The 22,867-nt window shown below is 45.4% G+C and overlaps 1 protein-coding gene across 2 annotated transcripts in view; it reads left to right on the forward strand.

Moving 5' to 3' along the window:
* The first annotated feature begins 786 nt into the window (after positions 1-786).
* The window catches only part of ARHGAP42 (Rho GTPase activating protein 42), a 178,117-nt gene continuing 156,036 nt past the window's right edge, over positions 787-22,867 (forward strand). Inside the window, exon 1 of one of the 2 annotated variants that reach the window (XR_013392512.1) lies at positions 787-1,336. Coding sequence is in view for 1 of the 2 variants with exons in the window: in XM_028726131.2 (XP_028581964.2) it covers positions 1,183-1,336 (154 nt within the window). In the remaining variant the exon portion in view is untranslated. The remainder of the gene's footprint in view (positions 1,337-22,867) is intronic. The other variant, XM_028726131.2, reaches the window with a different exon arrangement.

Below are 22,867 nucleotides of genomic sequence, written 5' to 3' on the forward strand. Positions count from 1 at the left end.
AATATACTGTATGTATATTTTTAAAAGCATACCCAATATACACATGCTAGAGAAATATGCAGCCCACTATAACCTATAACAGCACCATTTTTAAGATAAAATAAAAACTATTTTCTTCTATATTTTTAGAGGGAAGCACTAATTTCTGACTGATGGCTGCATTTTCAAATATAAACACACACACAGAGTATGTGCGTGCGCCCCACCCCCACCTCAGCTTATAGCTCAGTAGGGAGAACATGAGAGTCGTAGGTTTGAGCCACACCTTTGGCAAAAGAGTCTCGTATTTGTAGTGGGTTGGGCTAGATGACCCTTGTGGTCCCTTCCAACTCTACAATTCCGTGATTCTAAAAAGCATGCACTGCAAACCATTATGACATATATAACAGCATCATTGAAACCTATCGCAAATATAAAATAAAACTCTTTTGTTTTACTTTTCTGGAGGTACGGAAGCTCTCCCATTTTGATGGGCTGGTAAGTTTTCAAAAAGTTATACTGTATATAAAGCATGCACTATACATATTACTGCCAGACAGTTAGTCGACTGTAACCCATTATGACCTAGAACAGCATCGTTTGAAACCTATCGCAAATGGAAAACAAATGCCTTTTTTCTTTTTCTTTCCCCGTTCCCCTTTTGAAGGTGCGGAGGCTCTCACGTTGGGATGGCCTTCCCAAAAGAACTTTCCCCAAGTCTTGAGAAGGATCCCGCGGGGGCGTGGCCCCGTGGGCGCGGGAGGGGGGTGGGCGGGTGGCGTCCGCGCGCCCTGATTGGGCCAGACGCGCGAAACCAGAACGCTCTCCTCTCGGTCTCCCCCCTGCGGCGCGTCTCCCTCCCTTGACCTGGGAGGAGAGTTTCCTTGGCCCGGCCGAGGGAGCCTCAGAGAAGGGTTAAGCGCGGCGGGGCTGGCGGGGAAGACGGCAAAGCCCGGATCTGCCGGAAGAGGAGTGCGGCAGCAGCAGCGGAACGCAGCCATCGCCGCGCCGTGGCTCCAGCGATGCGCCTCGGGCTGCGCCATGTAACCAGCTGACAGTCCCCTTTTTGCGCGCGGCTTGGGCTGGAGAGCGGGCGGCGAGACCCCGCACCCCGTTGCCCGCGGGCTTCGCCGACGTCCCCCCGACCCTTCGGCCCGGCGTTTCTTCTTCCTCCTCCTCCTCCTCGCCCTCCTTGTCGGTGCCATGGGGCTGCCCACCCTGGAGTTCAGCGACTCGTATTTGGATAGCCCGGATTTTCGCGAGAGGCTGAAATGTCACGAGGTGGAGCTGGAGAGGACCAACAAGTTCATCAAGGAGCTCATCAAAGACGGCAGCCTGCTCATCGGGGCGCTCCGGAGTAAGTAACCGCGGGGTAAAGGGCGGGGGAAGCGGGTGCGGACGGGGCGCGGGGGGGAAATGCCCGGCGGTGGCGCGATCCCCTTTGCGCGCAGGGGGCGGGGAAGAAGAACTGTTCTTTTGTTTGAATGGATCCGGCGAAAGCGCGCCCCTGTCGGAAGGCGAAAAAGTTCTCTCGCGGCGCCGCCGTCCCGGGACTGGGACACGTACGTGCTTGGTAAGGAAGGGGCGTAGCTCCGAGCCAGGGCAGCTGCTCGGCATGCAGAAGGTGTGTGCGTATGTGAGTGTCCCTCCTTGTGTGAGTGGAGAGCCGCTGCCGGTCCGTTTATTGACTCTTATTTATTTATTGTTATTTAATTACTTTATATACCTCCCTTTATCAAAGGATCTCAGGGCGTTGCACAGCGTTAAGAACACATTTTACGGAGCATGATAATAAAAACATTAAAAGCATAATAAATAAATAGCATGATAGTAAAATAATCGTAATAACAATCCCTGCCTCTACAGCTATATATGGCCTTAGATTATTTAATGGTCAAAGGCCTGGGTAAAGAGGAGCGTTTGTGCGGGGTGGGGGATAAAATATGTAATGGTGGTGCCAGGCGAGCCTCTCTGGAGACAGCATTCCACAGGTGGGGAGCCACCACAGAAAAGGCCCCGTTCTTGTGTTGTCACCCTCCGATCCTGCCAGGACTGGGGACAGAGAAGGTCAGCCCTGTGAGGTAGGTTGGGACGAGAGGCAGCGACTGGCTCCCAGTGAGTTTTATGGCTGAGTGGGGATTTGAACTCAGCTCCTAGTCTAACAGTCTACAGAGCCACTACACCACACTGGCTCTGCTAGCAGATGGGCCAATGGTCGAGCGTAGTAGAAAACAGCTTTAGGAGAAGTGTCATAATTCAGTAGCAGAGTGTTTTGCTTTGTGTGGGTAATGTGTCAGGTTCGGTCTGGGACATCTCCACATTTGGGTGGGACATTCCCCTGCCTTAAACTCTGGAGAGCTGCTGCCTGTCAGTGTAGTCAACATTGAACTAGATGGAGCAATGGTCTTAGTGTAAGGCAGATTGAGGAAGAAGGGTCATAGTTCTGCAGCAAAGTATTTTGCTTTTGCATGGATAGCCTGTCGGGTTCAATTTGGGGTAGTTCCAGGTAGTGCTGGGAGATAGTCCTGCCTGAAGTCCTGGAGAGCTGTTACCAGTCCGTGTAGGCAACATTGAAGTAGATGAATTAATGGTTTGATTCAGTAGAAGGCAGCTTCCTATGTTCCTATGAGTGTGAGATATATCCAATGACATATTTTTTTCCCTCTGCTTCAAACTTTCCTTCCTATTTCGTTTTTGATAGCCTAATGGTTTTACTTGTCTCATTCAGAGTTGATGTACAGAGTCAAAACAACAATGATGGGTCCCTGCCTCCTAGGAGTTTACAATCTCAAAACTCTTGCAGCTGGATTTTGTGCATGTTTTCTCAGAAGCCCAACCCATTAAATGGAGCTTACTTTCAGGTAGACACCTGTGGGTCTGTAGTTGTCCAGTGGGCTTGCTCAGAAGTAGACTGCACTGTGGTCAATGGGGCTTACTCCTTAGCAAGTGTGTGTTAGCATTGCAGCCTTAATTCCTTTTCCATGCAGTTGGTGTCCAAGATATTAATTTTTTGCAAGTCGCTTTAAGTAAGTATTGTATCTCCTGGTATATCGCTGTTATAGAAAGAACACGGAATGAATGGGAAGGGTGGAAACCAATTTATAAAACAGAACCAGACAGAATAAATGTGTAAATACTCCTCCTAAACTTACTGTAAAAGCAGTTGGCAAGTGAAGTTCATCCACTTTCTGCATCAGATGTTTGTGTTATTATTTTTACAGGGGTGTGTTTGATCCTGCATGGTTCTGTGACACATATTGATAGACACACTCCCACTGAATTGGGTGATGCCTCTTGTCTGTAAGAGGGCAGTATTATGGCAAGAACCTCTGGGATGATGAACAATTTAGGATGCATGCAGCAGATCTCTGGCTCGGCTATTTAATCCCTGACTCAGCCTGTGGCGTTAAGTCTCCAGACCCGTCTTAGCTCAGGATATGCTGGCACAATTTCCTCATCCAGGGCTCAGCCAGTTGAGCCAAGGATGGTGTAAGTCCCCACAAAAAAAAGGGGGGGTCCTGGGGACTTGGTGGTAGCAGAACCAGAGGGGGTGGGGCCCCTATTTCAAATCCTTGTTGCCCTTCTGCCAGGCTTAGACAGTGGTACATATATTTCCCCCCAGATGGTTTCATACATCATAGAATTGTACTGTTGGAAGAGACCACGATGGTCATCTAGTCCAACCCCCTACAATGCAGGAATCTTTTTGCCCAAAGTGGGCCTTGAACCCACAACCTTGAGATTCAGAGTCTCATGCTCCTTATAGAATGAGTGGGTTATCTGGAATTGTGAACCCGAGCGCATGCCATGATGTGAAAGGATCGTTGTTACTTTGCTTCTGTGTTCCGTCCCTTGAATTCGATTTTGGCTGCCTCTCCTTTTCGGTGTAAGTTGACTTCCCACAATTCTCCCCCAGAAATATATTTAGGAAGCCTGGGAAAAGAACAGGAAGCTCTGTTTTTAACCCTTGCCTAACCCTGTTGCTGGAGGTAATGACTGCAACCCCTGCCACTGAGGTCATTCTTGCTAAATGTTGATGCTCGGTCTCCTCTCCAACTGCTATCTTGAAGGGACAAACTAGAGTTAAATGTGATAATTACTGGGAGGGCAGCAAGCAGGGGAGATGGGATTTAACCCTTTCGACCCCTGTTGCGGTCTGCTGGAAAAACCCAGTTCTGAAACTATTAATATGCTTTGGGGAGTAAATTCTCTCATAGGTGCCAATGGGACGTTTTTCTCCCAATGCAAACAGCACTTCCATAGGAGGGATTTCCCTCAGGACCACATATGGGGAGGAAAGTGTTAAATTCACTTCTCCGCCCACCCACCCACGGGTATCTCAGTAAGTATCAGCTCCTCCCAGCTGATGCTATTTGCAGTTTAAATGTGTTTAAATGCAGTTAAAACCTAGCCCACCCTTTCATCCATGGCGAGCACAGCAATAAAAATACGGTATAACAAAAGCAGCGGAAAACCCTTCACACGGCAATAAAAGTGAGAGGCAAGAATAATGCAAAATGCCGTTGTACCTCGGGTTAAGTAGTTAATTCATTCCGGAGGTCTGTTCTTAACCTGAAACTGTTCTTAACCTGAGGTACCACTTTAGCTAATGGGGCCTCCCACTGCCGCCGCCGGAGCACAATTTCTGTTCTTATCCTGAAGCAAAGTTCTTAACCTGAAGCACTATTTCTGGGTTAGCGGAGTCTGTAACCTGAAGCATATAGGTACCACTGTAATTGGGCAGATCAGAGGTTACAAATGAAATGCCTGGGCAGATGCCGCTGTCTTAACCCAAGGATCGCTAACCTGCAGCTGCCCTGCAGATTTTCTTGAACTACAACTCCCAGCAGGCATGACAAGTGATCATGGAAGCTGGGAGTTGTAGTCCAAGAGAGCACCAAGTTGGCTACCCCGATGTCTTAACCTGATGGTGGAAATCTGTAGTGTTGGCGGGCGCCAGTCAAGCCTCCATGGCGGAGGGCATTCCAGAGTCACCACGGAGAAGGCACATTTAACATCACATCTTGTTGGGCCCTAAGCTGACGAAGGGTGTTTCCAAGTGACCTGTTTATTGAGCATTCCTCCCGAATTGTTTGCACAGAGTTTGCGGAGAGGTTACACACTGTTTATTGAGCATTCATTTGTTTGCACAGAGTTAGCAGGAAGGTTATGCGGCCTTTGCATTCATCCTGATTTGTTTGCAAGCGGGTGAGATGACTTTGCGTCCAGCAGTTGTTATCCTACACTTCCCAGTGCATTTTTCGCTATAGGTTTCCTTGCCATACGAAGTTCTCTTTTGGGGGGTGCGGGGGAGGAAGGAATTCAAGAGCACTAAATATGTTGAAGTTTCTCAAGCTGAACTCCTCAGTAAGTGAGTGAAGGGGAATGGGTTGCTGCATGCCTTGCTGTTGCAGATCTTTCCGGGGAAATTTGTAGGAACTCAAGGCACCGTATGCCAAATATTCAACTGCAGTTTTTCCTTTTTTTATTTTATAAAAGGAGGTGATTGCTTAATGCCAGCAAAATAGCAAGAGTCTGAGTAGTTGAGGTCAAAGAACAATAGAAGCATAGTATTGTAGACTTGGAAGGGACCGCATCTAGTCCAACCCCCTGCAATGCAGGAATCTTGGGACTCGAACCCACAACCCTGGAATTAACCGCCTCATGCTCTATCAACTAAGCTATCCAGGGGGAATATGCTATAGACAGCTTCTTATTTTAAGATAGTTACGTCTTTATTTAGACAATTTATATACTACTTGGGACACGGGTGGCGCTGTGGGTTAAACCACTGAGCCTCTTGGGCTTGCCGATCAGAAGGTTGGTGGTTCGAATCACTGCGATGGGGTGAGCTCCCGCCGCTCAGTCCCAGCTCCTGCCTACCTAGCAGTTTGAAAGCACAAAGTGCCAGTAGATAAATAGGTAGCGCTCCAGCGGGAAGGTAAACGGCGTTTCCGTGTACTGCTCTGGTTCGCCAGAAGCGGCTTAGTCATGCTGGCCACATGACCCAGAAGCTGTACGCCGGCTCCCTCAGCCAATAAAGCGAGATGAGCGCGTAACCCCAGAGTAGTCCGCGACTGGACCTAATGGTCAAGGGGTCCCTTTACCTTTTTATATACCACTTAATGACAGTTGTCTCTAAGTGCTGCACACAGTGTCAGAAACTGAGATGTGAAAACTAGGAGCTGAGTGGCACCTTAATGCTAGGTTATGGATGCAACAACAGAATGTCTAGAAGCTTTTTTTTTCATAACAAGAATACAAAGCTGGAAATGAATGAACTGCAGCTAAAATATTATGCTCATTTTTCACATGGTCTAGTCCTTCCCTTGCCCACCCCCCTAATATTCTTAAGAGGGTCTTTTCCCCAGTCTTCAGAGAGTAGCTGGAAGTTGGGAGGCAGAAAAAGGTCCTCCTTTTCTTCCACTCTGCATTTTTAATCTGAAATCTCAGGCGCAGTACTGTGCCCAGAGCTTAGAAACTGCTCTGAAATTCCCTGTCGCAAAATGCGCCTAGAAGAATGGGAGTTTCGGACACCGGGTGTACAATTAGGATTGCAGCCTTCCCTTCCTCTCTATGTCTTTAGAATCAGGTGACAACACTTCTTGCTTCCTGCGAAGAGTTAAATATTTGCAAGTGGCTTTCATAAGACTTTGTGCCTTGAGGGGTTGGATTAAATAAATATCACATTCTAAAGGTTACATCACACTGCAACATCGTATCTAGTATAAGGACTGCAATTTTGATAGGTTATTCCAAAGTGTTCTGGTTTGTGTGGTTTTTTTAATGCACAGGCATAAAAATACAGTCATTGAAAACATTTTATCACATTTTCAAGATGCAGAATTTTTTAAATACAGTGGTACCTCAGGTTAAGTTCTGAAGGTTAAGAACGGTTCTGGAGGTCCGTTCTTAACCTGAAGCACCACTTTAGCTAATGGGGCCTCCTGCTGCTGCTGTGCTGCAGGAGCCCGATTTCTGTTCTTATCCTGAAGCAAAGTTCTTAACCTGAGGTACTATTTCTGGGTTAGCAGAGTGTGCAACCTGAAGCGTATATAACCTGAGGTACTACTGTTTAAATCATGCAGCCCAGCAGTGTATCCCTAAAAAGCCACGAGAAATAGTTTGCATTTGCAAAAAGATGGCCTGAATAATTCTAGTAGTTTCCTCCCACCCACCCACCCACCCACCTCTGGTCTGAAACTTCTCTGCCATATTACACTTCAGATGTCAACTGCCTCTGTTGTGAGAAAATAGCTCCAAAAAGACTGGATTTTGAACATGCCGTGTTGATCTCAGTAGCACTCGCTGCTCATAATGAATTTAGGAAAGAGCTGTCAAAACTAACACACCATTAGCAAGAAAAAGGCTCGCTTGACTTAATTTCTGCAAATTGAATCTCTGGGTCCCTTTTAGAAGGACGGTGACAAAAGCACACACACACCCTCGACTTTGCCGCCTTTGACTGGACTTGGCAGCAACAAAGCTAGCTGCTTTGTGCATTTTGCAACTGTTTTGTTTCTGTTTAGGGAAATGTATAAACTGCTCAATCAAAAAACCAACAAACCTCAAAGCAGCGTACATAATAAAACCTAAAATAGTGACTGGTAATGCAAAGAAACTTCCATATACAGTGGTACCTCGGGTTACGGATGCTTCAGGTTACAGACTCCGCTAACCCAGAAATAGTACCTTGGGTTAAGAACTTTACTTCAGGATGAGAACAGAAATCGTTCTCCGGCGGTGCGGGAGACCCCATTAGCTAAAGTGGTGCTTCAGGTTAAGAATAGTTTCAGGTTAAGAACGGACCTGCAGAACAAATTAAGTTCTTAACCTGAGGTACCACTGTACTGGGTCTGACCACTATCAGAGCATCAATTGCTGACTGGCGTGATTTTTGACCAGGTTGTCTCAGAGCCCTTTCTGAAGATGCTGGAAGAGGTTGTTGGACCTGAGACCTGTACAGGTGAAATCAGCAAAGGCAGGGCTGCCACACGTTTGGGATTTCAAAGGCGGAAGTGATGTCTGGGGGGGATTTCTGGAAGCTCAACAACTTTGGGGTTTGTCTTAGAAAAAGCTCAACAACTATCAGGCTGTCGTGAAAATAGCTCAACAGTTTTGGGGTCTTTCTAAAGAAATAAAGCTCAAGAACTTTTGGGGTGTCCTGGTTTTTACTTTTTGAAATATGGCAACCCTATAAAAGGAAGTACTAAATTATATACAGTGGTACCTTGGATGTTGAACGGCTTGGCTCTCGAATGGATTGGCTCCCAAATGCCGCAAACCCGGAAGTAAGTGTTCCGGTTTGTGAACTTTTTTGGAAGCTGAACGTCTGAACGAACTTCTGCATCTTCCGATTGGTGCAGGAAGCTCCTGCAGCCAATCGGAAGCCGCGCCTTGGTTTTCGAACGGTTCTGGGAGTCGAATGGATTCCTGGAACAGATGTAAGTTCAACAACCAGGGTACCTCTGTATGTGAATATATATGTGAATACCTTTACCTTTTCCAGATAGCTTCACTTTGCCAGGATCAGTTTTAAAATTTCACAGTTTAGGTACCCAAATTTATTTTATCGTGAAAGGAGAAAGTACAGACACCCCACAAGAAATGGCCTATTCATATTTCGGCGTGTTTGCAATTTTATTGATGACAGATACTGATAATTGCGCAGGTGTTCATTTTCTGGAAGGTATGCTGCGGGGAGATGGGATTTTAGACAAGTACTTTTGTTATCTTTTTCTGCTTCAACGCAGCATCAGGCAGCGTTGCCTTTTTTATTCTTGTTTAGAAGGAAAACCCAGTTAGAGCAAGTGGCAAGTTGAACAATGCAAAGTCTCCGCTTCAATTCCTTGAAGGCCTCTTAGGCAGCCTCTGGCACAGGATTGCCGTTGCGATAGTAAAGATAATTTAAAAGGCTGCGCAGTAATCCTGAGTCACCTCTTCCTGCAAGTGTTGTAGTCCGTTTCACCTAGTTAGTATGGAGGAGTCTTGTGACATTGTAAAAACTAGCAGCTCGCATCACACAATGCATGAAGCGTGATTCTGATTTGGCAAGTGTATATTTCTTTCTGGTATAGTGAGAATTGTAGTGGAGCAAGTTCAGAGGGTACGAGTGTACACTATTTTGATTTCAGGTAGTTGTTACTGCTCTTTTTGCATGACGTTTCCCCTTGGCTTCTTTCTTCTACGTTGATTTATTAGTAACTAAGTGAGTTGTCTTCGTTTCACACAGATTTCAGTCGAGACCCGTTAGTCAAAGCTTGACTCACATCCCATCGATTTCAATGGAAGCAGTTTGGGTGCTTCCAAAAGGTGGCTTAGTTTGGAAAAGCAGGTTCTCCTTCATGGAGAGCACGTGTTGCGGTGGGGCAACTTCTGTTGCTGGGCGGGTTAGTATAGATGTTTCTGATTGGGCAACCCTCAGTCGTTGGGGGGAATTTGGTGTAGCAGTTTTATGATTGACTGATGAGGGGCTATTTATTCCCTGCAAGCAGCGTTGAGCTTCCTCTTTTCGCCGCACGCATTGGATCACCCACCCCCCTCCCTAGATTTAGGGCTGTTCGCATTGACCACACCAAGTGTTTTTGCCTGGCTGGAATGTGTCTCATAATGTTTGCCAGGATGAATCACAGAATTGTAACGTTGGAAGGGACCCTGAGGGTCATCTAGTCCAACCCCCTCCAATGCAAGAATCTCCAACAGGAGGACTGTAGGAACTAGCCTGATGTACAAAGGTAAGGTGTATCATCTTAGAACGTTACGATTGCTCCGCCCACCCACCATTGGCATGTGGCCCCCAGAAAGCTCCCCAGAAGTGAATGTGGCCCTTGGGATGAACAAGGTTCCCTACTCTGGCACCTAAACCAGTTTCAGCGGTTAGGGATGGGGGTGGGCTTTGGGCTTTTGCATTTCCCCTTCTCTTTTCCCATTCTAACTTTCACAGTGCTTCCCTTTTCAGTGTTTCCCTCCGCTCTAAAGTAACAGCGAAGGAGTCTGCGTGTGTAATCGTTTAAGTTCACATCTGAAAATTACGCACTTGTTACTGTTGAAAATGCCCTGAAATGTAAGCTCGGAAGAAGCGCATATTTCTCACGGTGCTTTGGAATTTGTTTACTTTGACAGCCCTCTGCGCAAGGAAGTTTCATGTTCAGTTTGGTTGTTTTGCTGCCTCTCGGCCAAAGCTTGAGAAATTCCACTAAATCTACGGGAAACCGCTTTGTCGATGCAAGGAAACAACTTGGCTGTTCCCTTGGATTTTGTGTTGGGTATAGGGACATTTCACATGGGTGTTGCATAGGACCCCTGAGACGTTTGCAAAGAACCAAGTATGCTGTTTTGAAATCCCTTGAAGCCAATTTGCAGTCTTAAGTCTACTGGGCTTCTGAGTCCTTCCATGTTGGGCAAGTGAGCAAGTGTACCTTCTCTCTCCTCCAGAGACATAACACCTTGTGGAGTGTGGGCTTCCAATCTGCACATTTATTCCTCCTTCCAAAAAATGCTGCTTCTTCTTTGTACAGAAGCTTCCCACATTCTGCACAGAAATATTTCTAAGAATTGAGGCTAGGGAGTACCATTTTCAGTTAAGATGCTTTTAATCTGCAACTAGGGTGAAAGTTCCAAATGAGTTCCATACCTCCACTAAGAATAAATTTAAAAGTAAATGATTAAACTGGCGGAAGAAGGCAATTCAGAATGCAGGTTGATGGTGCAACCTTTTCCTTGTGGAAGAGATGGTTCTTGTGTTTCTTCTACACTTCCATAAAAAGCTTCAGGCAAGATGGTTCTATCAACCTTCGTGTTGCTGAACTGTGGCTGGTGTCCACTCTTCACAGAGACGTGATCTGCTGCAGCTATTTCTGATCCTTTCTCATTTGTAAGACAGCCTAGGAATCAGGCGTTTTTATTTTTGTTTGTTTATGTGGGGTATATTTGATGCTTTTTAAACTTACCAGTTGCTTGTTACCTAAAATGTATCCAACCAACGTAAATTTAAAAGCATAAACATAAATCCATTTAAAAGTTCAGAATACAGGATTGTAGTAGACCCACTGGGTTTAAGTAACTTAAGTAATGATGCAGTGAGTGTTCTCTGGCTAATGTCCCACGATTGCTGCAGTAGAATCATAGATTTGAAGAATTGGAAGGGACCCCAACATACCTGTCAACTATGTTTTAAGGGAAATTGCCTTATTCGGAATAGGATTCCTTGCAAGAAAAGGGAAAAGTTGACAGCTATGGACCCCAAGCGTCATCTAGGGACGCCCAGCAAGGCAAACTTTAATCAAGGGTTTAAGTTATGAATATTTGCCATCTGGACTTTTCCATTTCTGCTTTATAAGAGGTGTACAGTGCATACTTTTGCAGGTCAGTACACAAGTAAGTAGGGACGCGGTTGGCGCTGTGGGTTAAACCACAGAGCCTAGGACTTGCTGATCAGAAGGTCGGCAGTTTGAATCCCCATGACGGGGTGAGCTCCCGTTGCTCAGTCCCTGCTCCTGCCAACCTAGCAGTTCGAAAGCATGTCAAAGTGTAAGTAGATAAATAGGTACCGCTCTGGCGGGAAGGTAAACGGCGTTTCCGTGTGTTGCTCTGGTTCACCAGAAGCGGCTTAGTCATGCTGGCCACATGACCCAGAAGCTGTACGCTGGCTCCCTCGGCCAATAAAGCGAGATGAGTGCCGCAACCCCAGAATCGGTCACGACTGGACCTAATGGTCAGGGGTCCCTTTACCTTTACCTTTACACAAGTAAGTCCCTTTGAGTTCAGTGACACTTACTCACAGCCAAGCCGGCACGAAATTTCAACCTCCTTTCTTTTGCATCACACATCTTATGAGATAAAACGTTTTGGCTCCTAAAAAAGTGGTTTCCGTGAATGTTTTCCCCGGCCCCCCTTGCTCAGAGTGGAAAAAGTGACTTAACAGATCCTGTATGGATTCTCTTGGGGGTTTGTAGACTGGGAACCAGTTATGTCAACCTGGCAGTTTCCTGTTAACAATTAATTCAAAATGGTTTTCTGCCTGAGCTGTTCCCTGCAACATTGGTTTTGTTTTCATCAACCATATGCCAAGGACAAAACTCTTCTTTAAAAAAATAAAATAAAAATTCTTACAGTTGAAAGGGTATTTCTGTGTTTTCCTTTTCTTTGGAGAAGAGAACAACATGCTGAGAACTGCTAGCAGAATCAACACTTTCCCCAGAGTTAAATATCTAGGCTTATATAAAACAAATAAGTTTGGTCCTTTGTCCACAGCACCCTGGCAAAAAAGATGCTACTATTTTTTTCCATCTGGTGCCTTTCAGATATTTTGGACTACAACTCCTATAAGCCTTTGCTGGGTGAGGTTGATGGATATTGTAGTCTCCAGGAAGGTACCAGGCGATTTAATCCATTTTCTGTTATATTCAAAGCAGCTAATCACTTGGTTTGCAATCCTCTGCCTCCTTACTTCTGGGTAGATACGTCTCACTGGGTTCAGTGGGCCTTCCTCTTGAGTAAGTGCATAGGATTGCAACACCAAGGCCCTTTCCCTAAAATAGCCGAATCGATGGAATGTTACAGATTTAAAGCGTGAAGCAAGAACAGTCATAAGTGTAGGGCGAGCACGATAATTGTCCCCCTTGTTTGTTTAAATTCCAGTGTTGCTGTTTTTTTATAGGGCACAGAACAAAAGTTCTCAGGGTGGCTAATCGCGGGAAATAAAAACAACTTGAAATTCAAACAACAGCATACGTTTGCATAACAGCAGTCACAGTGAAGAAAGGCAGCTGAAACAGATGAAAAAGGCTGGGGAAATTTGCAAAGGTTTTCAATATTAAAGTAGATGCAAGGCGAGTCTCTCTGGGGAGGACATTTCTCTGCTGGGGCATTGCTGCTAAAAAGGCTCCCTCTTTGGGATCCCTTCAACAGTCCTCATTTATGTGTCCTTCTGAACTGAACGTGTGTTTTCAACCCAATATATATTACGCATCAGTCAGTATGCTTCACATTAAGCCCTATGTTCTTAAAGAAATGGGAGTGCCTGATCACCTCATCATCTGTCTCCTAAGAAATCTCTGTGTGGGACAAGAAGCTACAGTTAGAACTGGATATGAAATAACCGATTGGTTCAAAATTGGGAAAGGAGTACGACAAGGCTGTATAATGTCTCCTTGCTTATTTAACTTATATGCAGAATTCGTCATGCAAAAGGCTGGGCTGCATGAATCCCAAGCCTGAATTAAGATTGCCAACAACCTCAGATATGCAGATGACACAACTTTGATGGCAGAAAGTGAGGAGGAATTAAAGAACCTTTTAATGAGGGTGAAAGAGGAGAGTGCAAAATATGGTCTGAAGCTCAACATAAAAAAAACCCTAAGATCATGGCCACTGGTTCCATCACCTACTGGCAAATAGAAAGGGAAGAAGTAGAGGCAGTGAGAGATTTTACTTTCTTAGGTTCCATGATCACTGCAGATGGTGACAGCAGTCACGAAATTAAATGACGCCTGCTTCTTGGGAGAAAAGCAATGACAAACCTAGACAGCATCTTAAAAAGCAGAGACATCACCTTGCCAACAAAGGTCCGTATAGTTAAAGCTATGGTTTTCCCAGTAGTGATGTATGGAAGTGAGAGCTGGACTGTAAAGAAGGCTGATCGCCGAACAATTGATGCTTTTGAATTATGGTGCTGGAGGAGACTCTTAAGAGTCCCATGGACTGCAAGAAGATCAAACCGATCCATTCTTAAGGAAATCAGCCCTGAGTAGTCACAGGAAGGACAGTTCCTGAAGCCGAGGCTCCAATACTTCGGCCACCTCATGAGAAGAGAAGACTCCCTGGAAAAGACCCTGATGTTGGGAAAGATGGAGGGCACAAGGAGAAGGGGGCGACAGAGGACAAGATGGTTGGACAGTGTTATCGAAGCTACCAGCATGACTTTGACCAAACTGCAGGAGCCAGTGGAAGACAGGAGAGTCTGGCGTGCTCTGGTCCATGGGGTCACGAAGAGTCAGACATGACTAAACGACTAAACAACAACAATTGTATCGTGCAAGCCAGGGCATTAATTTTATTTCATAGAATCATAGATTTGCAGGTTTGGAAAGGACCCTAAGGGCCATCTGTAGTGCAGGAATCACAGGAATTCAAGCCCAGGCAATAGTTAGAAAAAGAGTGGAAACTTGGGAATTGTGGAGAATATATTACATATTGCAGGGTGCAGAGAGGAGACAACAATACCGACTGAATGGCTGGCTCAGTTGGTTATAGCGTGGTGCTTATAACGGCAAGTTCACAGGTTCGATCCTTGAATGGGGCAGCTGTATATTCCTGCATTGCAGGGGGCTGGACTAGATGATCGCCAGGGTCCCTTCCAACTCAACAATTCTGTGATTCTGTGTGTGATTCTGTATTCTACTATCTCCTTTGTTTGCACGTAGGGGCTGATGCTCAAAGATACACTGCCGCAGATGCTCTGTTTGTTTGTTTGTTTGTTTGTTTACTTTAACTATTAATCTCCAGTAGATTTAAACTATTTTTTACCAGCCTCTCTACCCACCTCGTTTAGAAACTGTTTTGAGTGGCCATAATTCTGTTCTGGGCCAGAATTCTGTAAGCTACTCATGCATTCTGAAATGATCCTCTTCCACCGGGAAACTGTGCAAAGCATTGATCAGATTCCTCTGTCCTTAATCTTGTTGGATTTTCTTTTTTTAAAAAAATGAATCTAATGTTTTTACGCCTGGCTGCCATCCCTTCAGGGATCATCACCAAAGTAGCTTATGATAGGCTATAAACCCCAAACTATGCTATTGTTTATTTGGAGTGGACATGCTTAAATATTTCCCCTTCTTGCCATATGCCTTGGAGAGTCTGTAGTGAACCTTACATTCAGTCCCCCCCCCCCCCCGCTCTGTGTATTTTTTTAGTTCAATGGTTTTTCTCTCTGAAACGCCCTATTGCTTTCTAATTCAGCATATATTGAGAGGAGCCCAATATCCATCTCTGTGTTTTACAGCTCTGTCTCTTCTCTAACATATCGAACCTTTGCATCTGCAAGCCGGAGGTCAAAAAGACAAGTTGAAAGCATTTCAGTTTGCACATAAGGGTGTTTCCTGTTTATGTTCCTTGAAACCTCTGTGGGGGTTAGTAGGAGAGATTAGTACGTCTGCCATGTCACTTTAAAATACAGTAGGTGTCTGTTTTTGAGAGAAGATGCTCTGTGGAATTTCCCCCCCCTTGATTGCCCGCCCCGCCCCCCCAAAACGGTGCCCTGGTTTCCTGATTTTAGTTTCAGAATAAGCTGTAGAGTGGGGGAAGTTACATTCAACTGAAATAGGTACGCAGGGAATAAAAAGAGCCTAAGATCTCTTAGGAAGTGAAAGCTGGACCATAAAGAAGGCTGATAGCCAAAGAATTGATGCTTTTGAATTATGGTGCTGGAGGAGACTCTTGAGAGTCCCATGGACTGCAAGAAGATCAAACCGATCCATTCTTAAGGAAATCAGCCCTGAGTGCTCACTGGAAGAACAGATCCTGAAGCTGAGGCTCCAATACTTTGGCCACCTCATGAGAAGAGAAGACTCCCTGGAAAAGACCCTGATGTTAGGAAAGATGGCGGGTACAAGGAGAAGGGGACGACAGAGGACGAGATGGTTGGACAGTGTTCTCGAAGCTACCAGCATGAGTTTGACCAAACTGCGGGAGGCGGTGGAGGACAGGAGTGCCTGGCGTGCTCTCGTCCATGGGGTCACGAAGAGTTGGACATGACTAAACAACTAAACAACAACAAGACGGGCCCTGTAGGATCAGGCCAAAGGCCAGTCTAATAACAAAATCATAGAGTTGGGAGGGACAAAAAGAGTCATCTAGCCCAACCCTCTGCGACGCTGGAATCTTTCACCCAACATGGGGTTCAAACCCACGACCCTGAAATTGAGAGTTTCATGTTCTACCAACTGAGCTATCCCAGCTGTGGGAAGTAAATACTCTCTTTTGCCTGCCCTGAAGCTTCCAACATTTGGCTTCATCGGATGACCATGAGTTTTACTAATTTTCTAATATTTCCGAGGTTCATTTTGTAAACTGCTTTGGGGTGCTACAATTAAATAACACTACGAGACATGGAAAAACTTCTTCTGAGCCATTCTGTCCTAGCTGTTTCCTCCACACTATACATAATTTTATATGATTTATCATGACCCTCCTTACCTTCCCCCACTCCCCAAACTACAGTGGTACCTCAGGTTACATACGCTTCAGGTTACAGACTCCGCTAGCCCAGAAATAGTACCTTGGGTTCAGAACTTTGCTTCAGGATGAGAGCAGAAATCGCGTGGCAGCACTGGGAGGCCCCATTAGCTAAAGTGGTACCTCAGGTTAAGAACAGTTTCAGGTTAAGAACGGACCTCCAGAATGAATTAAGTTTTTAGCCCGAGGTAGCACCGTACAGAGTATTCCAAGCATAGTCACACCTTAGATTTATATAACAGCGTTGTGATATTGGCAGTCTTATGTTCAGTTCCCAATGATACCTCACACAGAATTCACCTCTTTTCGCAGCTGCTGAACACTGGCTGATACTTTCCACAACTGTTTCTTACTCATTCACTGCCAATTCAGACCTGTTGTGCATGCGAAGTTTTCGTTTTGTTTTATTTTTTGTTTAGCCTAAACAAAACCTTTACTTTTCCTTCTGCAATTCACTTTCAGAAGCCAGCCGTATCAAATTTCTACCTATGTGATATATTTTTTTGGCTGCTTGGTTTGTTTGTCTCTGTCTGTATCTCAGAAGTTGGATGACATTGGTATGTGACGCAGCTGCAGTCCATAATTCACTTATTCTAGAAGAGGCTTAGCACTGCAGCCTCAGTAGGGCGGTGCAACCCAGATGTGACCTTCAGTGAGGGATAGCTCAGTTGGTGGAGCAGGAGATTCTTAATCTCAGAATCGTGGGTTCGAGCCCCGCATTGGGCAAAAGATTCCTGCATTGCAGGGGGTTGGACTAGATGACCCTAGAGGTTCCCGCCAACTCTCCAATTCTATGATTCTAGAGCAGGCGTAGGCAACCTAACCTAAGGCCTGGGGGACAATCCCCTTCTAAATCCGGCCTGTGGACAGTCCAGGAATCAGCATGTTTTTACATGAGTAGAATGTGTCCTTTTATTAAAAATGCATATCTGGGTTATTTGTGCGGCCTGCCTGGTGTTTTTACATGAATAGAATGCGTGTTTTTATTTAAAATGCATCTCTGGGTTATTTGTGGGGCAAACTTTTGCACTGTCCCTCAGACCTTGTGGGGGGCCGGAATATATATATATATATATATATGCAGGTTTTTGGTGTCCTCGGGTGTCTTCCCGTGTAAAAGTTGGGGTGTCTAGGCGACGTTTCGACGAGGTCTCACTCGTCATCTTCAGGCTGGTGCTTTCGGCTTCTTGTTACTGGAACAGAGCAGGATCTCAGTGTTTGAGTTCCTATAAATACTGTTGAGGAGGTGTGGTGTATAGCCTCCAATGTTCTGGGCAGAGAGGAAGTTCCCAGGCTAGTGTGCCTTTTCTTCGAAAAAGAAAAAGAAAAAGAAAAAGAAAAGGCACACTAGCCTGGGAACTTCCTCTCTGCCCAGAACATTGGAGGCTATACACCACACCTCCTCAACAGTATTTATAGGAACTCAAACACTGAGATCCTGCTCTGTTCCAGTAACAAGAAGCCGAAAGCACCAGCCTGAAGATGACGAGTGAGACCTCGTCGAAACGTCGCCTAGACACCCCAACTTTTACACGGGAAGACACCCGAGGACACCAAAACCTGCATTCCTGTACCCGTGAAAATCTACGAAAGCATATATATATATATATATATATAATCTGAGGGACAGTGCAAAAGTTTGCTGACCCCTGTTCTAGGGTCAACTCCGCATGCTGCGATTATTGTGGGAAGCACCAAACCGGTATGTAATACAGTGGTACCTCGGGTTAAGTACTTAATTCGTTCCGGGGGTCCGTTCTTAACCTGAAACCATTATTAACCTGAAGTACCACTTTAGCTAATGGGACCTCCCGCTGCTGCCGTACCACCGCCGCACAATTTCTGTTCTCATCCTGAAGCAAAGTTCTTAACCCGAGGTAATATTTCTGGGTTAGCGGAGTCTGTAACCTGAAGCGTCTGTAACCTGAAGTGTATGTAACCCGAGGTACCACTGTATATAGATGCAATGTGTACATTGTTTTAAAAAACCCATTTACACTTGCTTGGTAACACTGTCCAATCCAGTTCTCACAGATATGTGCATGTGCTTATTTTATGTCCCTGATCAAATGTGTAAGGCTGGCATTTCCTGCAGCAATTATAATGCAGTGGACCTGCCCTTGCGAATGGGATTTTCCTGGGATTGCCAGTTGTTTTCACTACAATGGTCAAATGTGGCACCATTGAAACCAATGAGGCTGTTTTGTAGCATTACAGCTTTAGAAATTTCTGGGGGAAGGCACATAGTTCAACGTGATTCAACAGCTGAAGGCTTTATAGCTCCATTTGTGCGAAGTCTATATTCATTTCAGTAGGGCCAAGCGAATGTGCTTTTGATAGCAGCCTTGGAAGTACAGTTGGTCTGCAAGTTGCCTCCTGCTATGGAGATCTGACAGACAGCATTTCTCAGGTAACTACAGGGTAGGTATGGATTCTATACCTTTGCATCAAAGCAAGCAATCGAGTTCATCGTTGTGATGCAATAAAAGGAGATTGCGGATGTAATTTCAGAGCCTTTGTCTATTATCTTTGAGAATTCTTGGAGAACAGGTGAGGTCCTTACAGAATGGAGGTGGGAAAATGTTGTCCCCATTTTCAAAAAGGGGGAGAAAAGGAAGACCCAGGTAACTACCGACAGGTGAGCTTGGAGTCGATACCAGAGAAGGCCCTAGAACAGATTGGTCTGTCAGCATTTAGAGAAGGATGCTGCGATTACTAAGACGCAGCATGGGTTTCTCAAAAATAAGTCATGTCAGACCAATGTGATTTCTTTTTTTTGATGGAATTACAAACTTGGTGGATGAGGGAAATGCTGTGGACATCTTGATTTTAGTAAGGCTTTTGACAAAGTCCCCTATGACATTCTCGCGAGGAAGCTGGTAAAATGTGGGTAGAACGAGGTTACTGTTAGGTGGATTTGTAGCTGGTTGACTGACCGAACCCAAAGAGTACTCATTAATGGTTCCTCGTCATTCTAGAAAAAAGTGACAAGTGGGGTGCTGCAGGGTTCTGTCCTGGGCCAGTTGTTGTTCAACGTCTTTATAAATGACGTGGATGAAGGAATTGAGGGGATGCTCATCAAATTTGCAGGTGACACCAAACTGGGAGGGGTAGCTAATGCTGTAGAAGACAGAATCAGAATTCAAAATGACCGTGACAGATTGGAGAACTGGGCACAAGCTAACAAAATGAATTTCAGTAGGGACAAATGTAAGGTTCTGCACTTAGGTAGGAAGAACCAGATGTACAAATACAGGATGGGGGGACACCTGGCTTACTAGCAGTACATGTGAAAAGGATCTAGGGGTCTTGGTGGACCACAAGCTTAACATGTCTCAACAGTGTGATTCAGCAGCAAAAAAAGCTAATACTATTCCAGGCTGCATCAACGGAAGTATGGTGTCCAGATCAAGGGAAGTAACAGTACCACTCTATTTTGCCTTGGTCAGACCACAATTGGAGTACGGTGACCAATTCTGGGCACTACAATTTAAGAAGGATGTTGACAAGCTGGAACTTGCGCAGAGGGGCGCTTGGAGGAGCTGGGTATGGTTAGCCTGGAAAAGAGGAGACTGAGAGCAGATATGATAAAGGTAAAGGGACCCCTGACCATTAGGTCCAGTCATGACCGACTCTGAGGTTGTGGCGCTCATCTCACTTTATTGGCCAAGGGAGCCGGCGTACAGCTTCTGGGTCATGGGGCCAGCATGACTAAGCCGCTTCTGGCAAACCAGAGCAGCGCACAGAAATGCCGTTTACCTTCCCACTGGAGCGGTACCTATTTATCTACTTGCACTTTGACATGCTTTCGAACTGCTAGGTTGGCAGGAGCAGGGACCGAGCAACGGGAGCTCACCCCATTGCGGGATTCGAACCCCTGACCTTCTGATCAGCAAGTCCTAGGCTCTGTGGCTTAACCCACAGCGCCACCCGCGTCCCTTGCAGATATGATAGCCATCTTCAAATATCTTAAGGGCTGTCCCATGGAAGATGGTGCAAGCTTGTTTTCTCCTGCTCTGGATGCTAGTACTCAAAACAATGGCTTCAGGTTGCAAGAAAGGAGATTCTGACTAAACATTCGGAAAAACTGGTGGATGCTCAAGGGTGCTGAGAGTCATTATGATACCGCTGTTCCCTCACAGAGCCACAACTCCCAGAGTGGCTTGCCAACCAGTCCCTCTTCCCAGGGAGCTCTAAGAATTGCATCTGAGCATCTTTTTGTGTTTAGCCTGCGATTCGGATGAAAGAGCAGCTCTCTTCACTGAAACATGTAGTTTTAAATGCCAGGATATAAAGAGTGTCTTCTGCCTAATTTTGCACAGGGTGTTCCAACTATTTTGAACTCTTTGGCCCGAAGCTTCCTTGTCAGTGGGTTAAGCCTAGTCGTCTCCATTCCCCCCCCCCCTTTTCGTTTTGCTGAATCCCAGGAGTGAACGTAGGGTTCAAGAGTTGTTGGGTCCTGGCCGTGCGTAAACAGCGGTCGCACACATCAGTTTTGCTTTGTATGTGTGCTTAAGAGGAACCAACTGCTTTTTGCAGTCCTGAACGTCATGTGAGCGATCTGAGCTGCACGATCAAAGAAAGCTAATCAGCGGCTGTGTGTCACTGACTTCTTAAGGATCGATGGAATTTGCTGCAGAATGTGTTTCATTTCCTTTAAAGCAAAAGGCTCACCCCCCCTTCTTCATCCTTTTTTTTTCTTTTTAACCAAATATGCAGATGGCTCTCTAATTCTGTTGTCGTCCTCCGACTCCTTTCCCTGTTCTTGCAAAACACAAATTGCTCTCCACCCAAGTGTAGAAAATCTTGCCAGGAAAAGGGGTGAGCGAAGCTTCTCTTTCCCATGACCCTCGCTATAGCTGCTTCTCTTGTTGTTCCAAGGGCTCATTACTCGACATGCCTAGATAACCACTCTTAATTCCATATGTGCTCTGTCTTATCCACCCTCCGCTTTCCAAAATGCTAGGCAGTAAATTCAGCCCAACCTTAGTTACATTGCTCTTCCCCTTAGACTGCCACTATTTTTGCCTAACTCGCTACATACAGGATGAGTTTCTTAAGCGATTTCAGTGCTGATTTGTGGGAGCGCCTTCGATTTATGTACCCTTTTAATTCATTTGTTACATTCATATCTCACCTTTCCCCCAAAGAACTCAAGGCAGTCTGCACGGTCCTCCTCATTTCAGTATTACCTTAACAACTGCCCTGTGAGGTAGGCTAAGCGTTGATGACTTGCCCAAATCTGCATGGCCTAGTTCAGGTGTAACGCTCTTTGTTTTATTCATTAAACTGTGATTTATCAGATTTAAGAAGAAGCGTCATGACTGCCTGCCTGCACCTTCGTCCCCTCCCTTTGTGCATGCTTTAATTCAACATTTGTTTAAACCACAGTTTCCTGGTTCAGATGCAATGGGAAACTGTGGTTTATAATTTCCATTAACAAACCAGAATCTAATTCTGGTTTTGTATGTAAGGGTTCATCCACAGATTCCTAGTTCTGGTAATTACAGTGGAACCTTGGTTCCCAAACTTAATCCGTTCCGGGAGTCCATTTGACTCCCAAAACGGTTCAGGAACCAAGGTGCAGCTTCCTGCAGCCAATGGGAAGCCTCGGAAGCCACACTGGATGTTCAATTTTCAAAGAACGTTCGGAAACCGGAACAATTACTTCTGGCTTTTGATCGTTCAGGAGCCGGAACATTTGGCTCCCAAGGCGTTCGGGAGCCGAGGTTCCACTGAATAGCAATGCGGAATCTGCATGCAATAAATGTGTTCCACAAAAACAAACTTGTTTCCGCTTGTCGCTTTCATTTTACTTTGTCTTAGGAACAAGCTTTGGCACAGAAATGTGTAAACCAGCTTTTAGAGACACATATTCAAATGGCCAAGTTTTTTTTACCGTGTTATTTCTGTGTATCTTATGGTAGGCGCTTTTGAGCCTTTTATAGGGAGAAGCAGGTATACATTGAACAAACAAGTCCTAATGAAAATAACAATTCCTGTCTGTGGGACATGACTTACTGCACTGGACTGTTCCAAGGATTAATGAGGAGATGAAAAATTGTACGCTGCTGTTTTTGTGGCCAGGATCCAAAAAAACCAGCACGGCTACTTTCGTGCTCTCAAGGCAGGCTCTGGGCCTGTGTTTCACAAACTTCAGCCCCTTTCTGCCTTGCATGGTAAACAACTTCTGCATCTTGAAAATGGCTGTAAAAGAAACTTAACATGTGGTGATGGGAATGGTTTGTGGGATTGGATTGCCTGTTCTTCCAATGGCCAAGAAATAAGGATAAATATCCCACTGGGTGTGTGCAAATTCCTGGGTGTGCACTTTGGATCCCGGCCTTTAACCTGTAGAGCAACTTTTTAAACCCAGAAAACACCCATGAATTTCCAGTTGCACCTGAGCTCGGGGACCACGCTCGATGCAGGCTATAATAACTTGAGTGCTTGTGGTACCTTTTAATGCCTAGCAAATGTGTTGTTGCGCAAGCTTCTTCATCCCACAAGACAGATGTATTTGTCTATAAGGCAGCCTGGGGCTCTCATTTATGTTTGCTGCTTCAGATGAGCACAGCTGCTGTTCTTGAAGAGATCACAGTACAGACTTTGCAGGCGTGAATATCAGTTTTTCTTAGTGTTTTTTTCCCCTCTG

Source organism: Podarcis muralis, chromosome 4 (genome assembly GCF_964188315.1).
Source record: "Podarcis muralis chromosome 4, rPodMur119.hap1.1, whole genome shotgun sequence".
Taxonomy (NCBI): Eukaryota; Metazoa; Chordata; class Lepidosauria; order Squamata; family Lacertidae; genus Podarcis; species Podarcis muralis.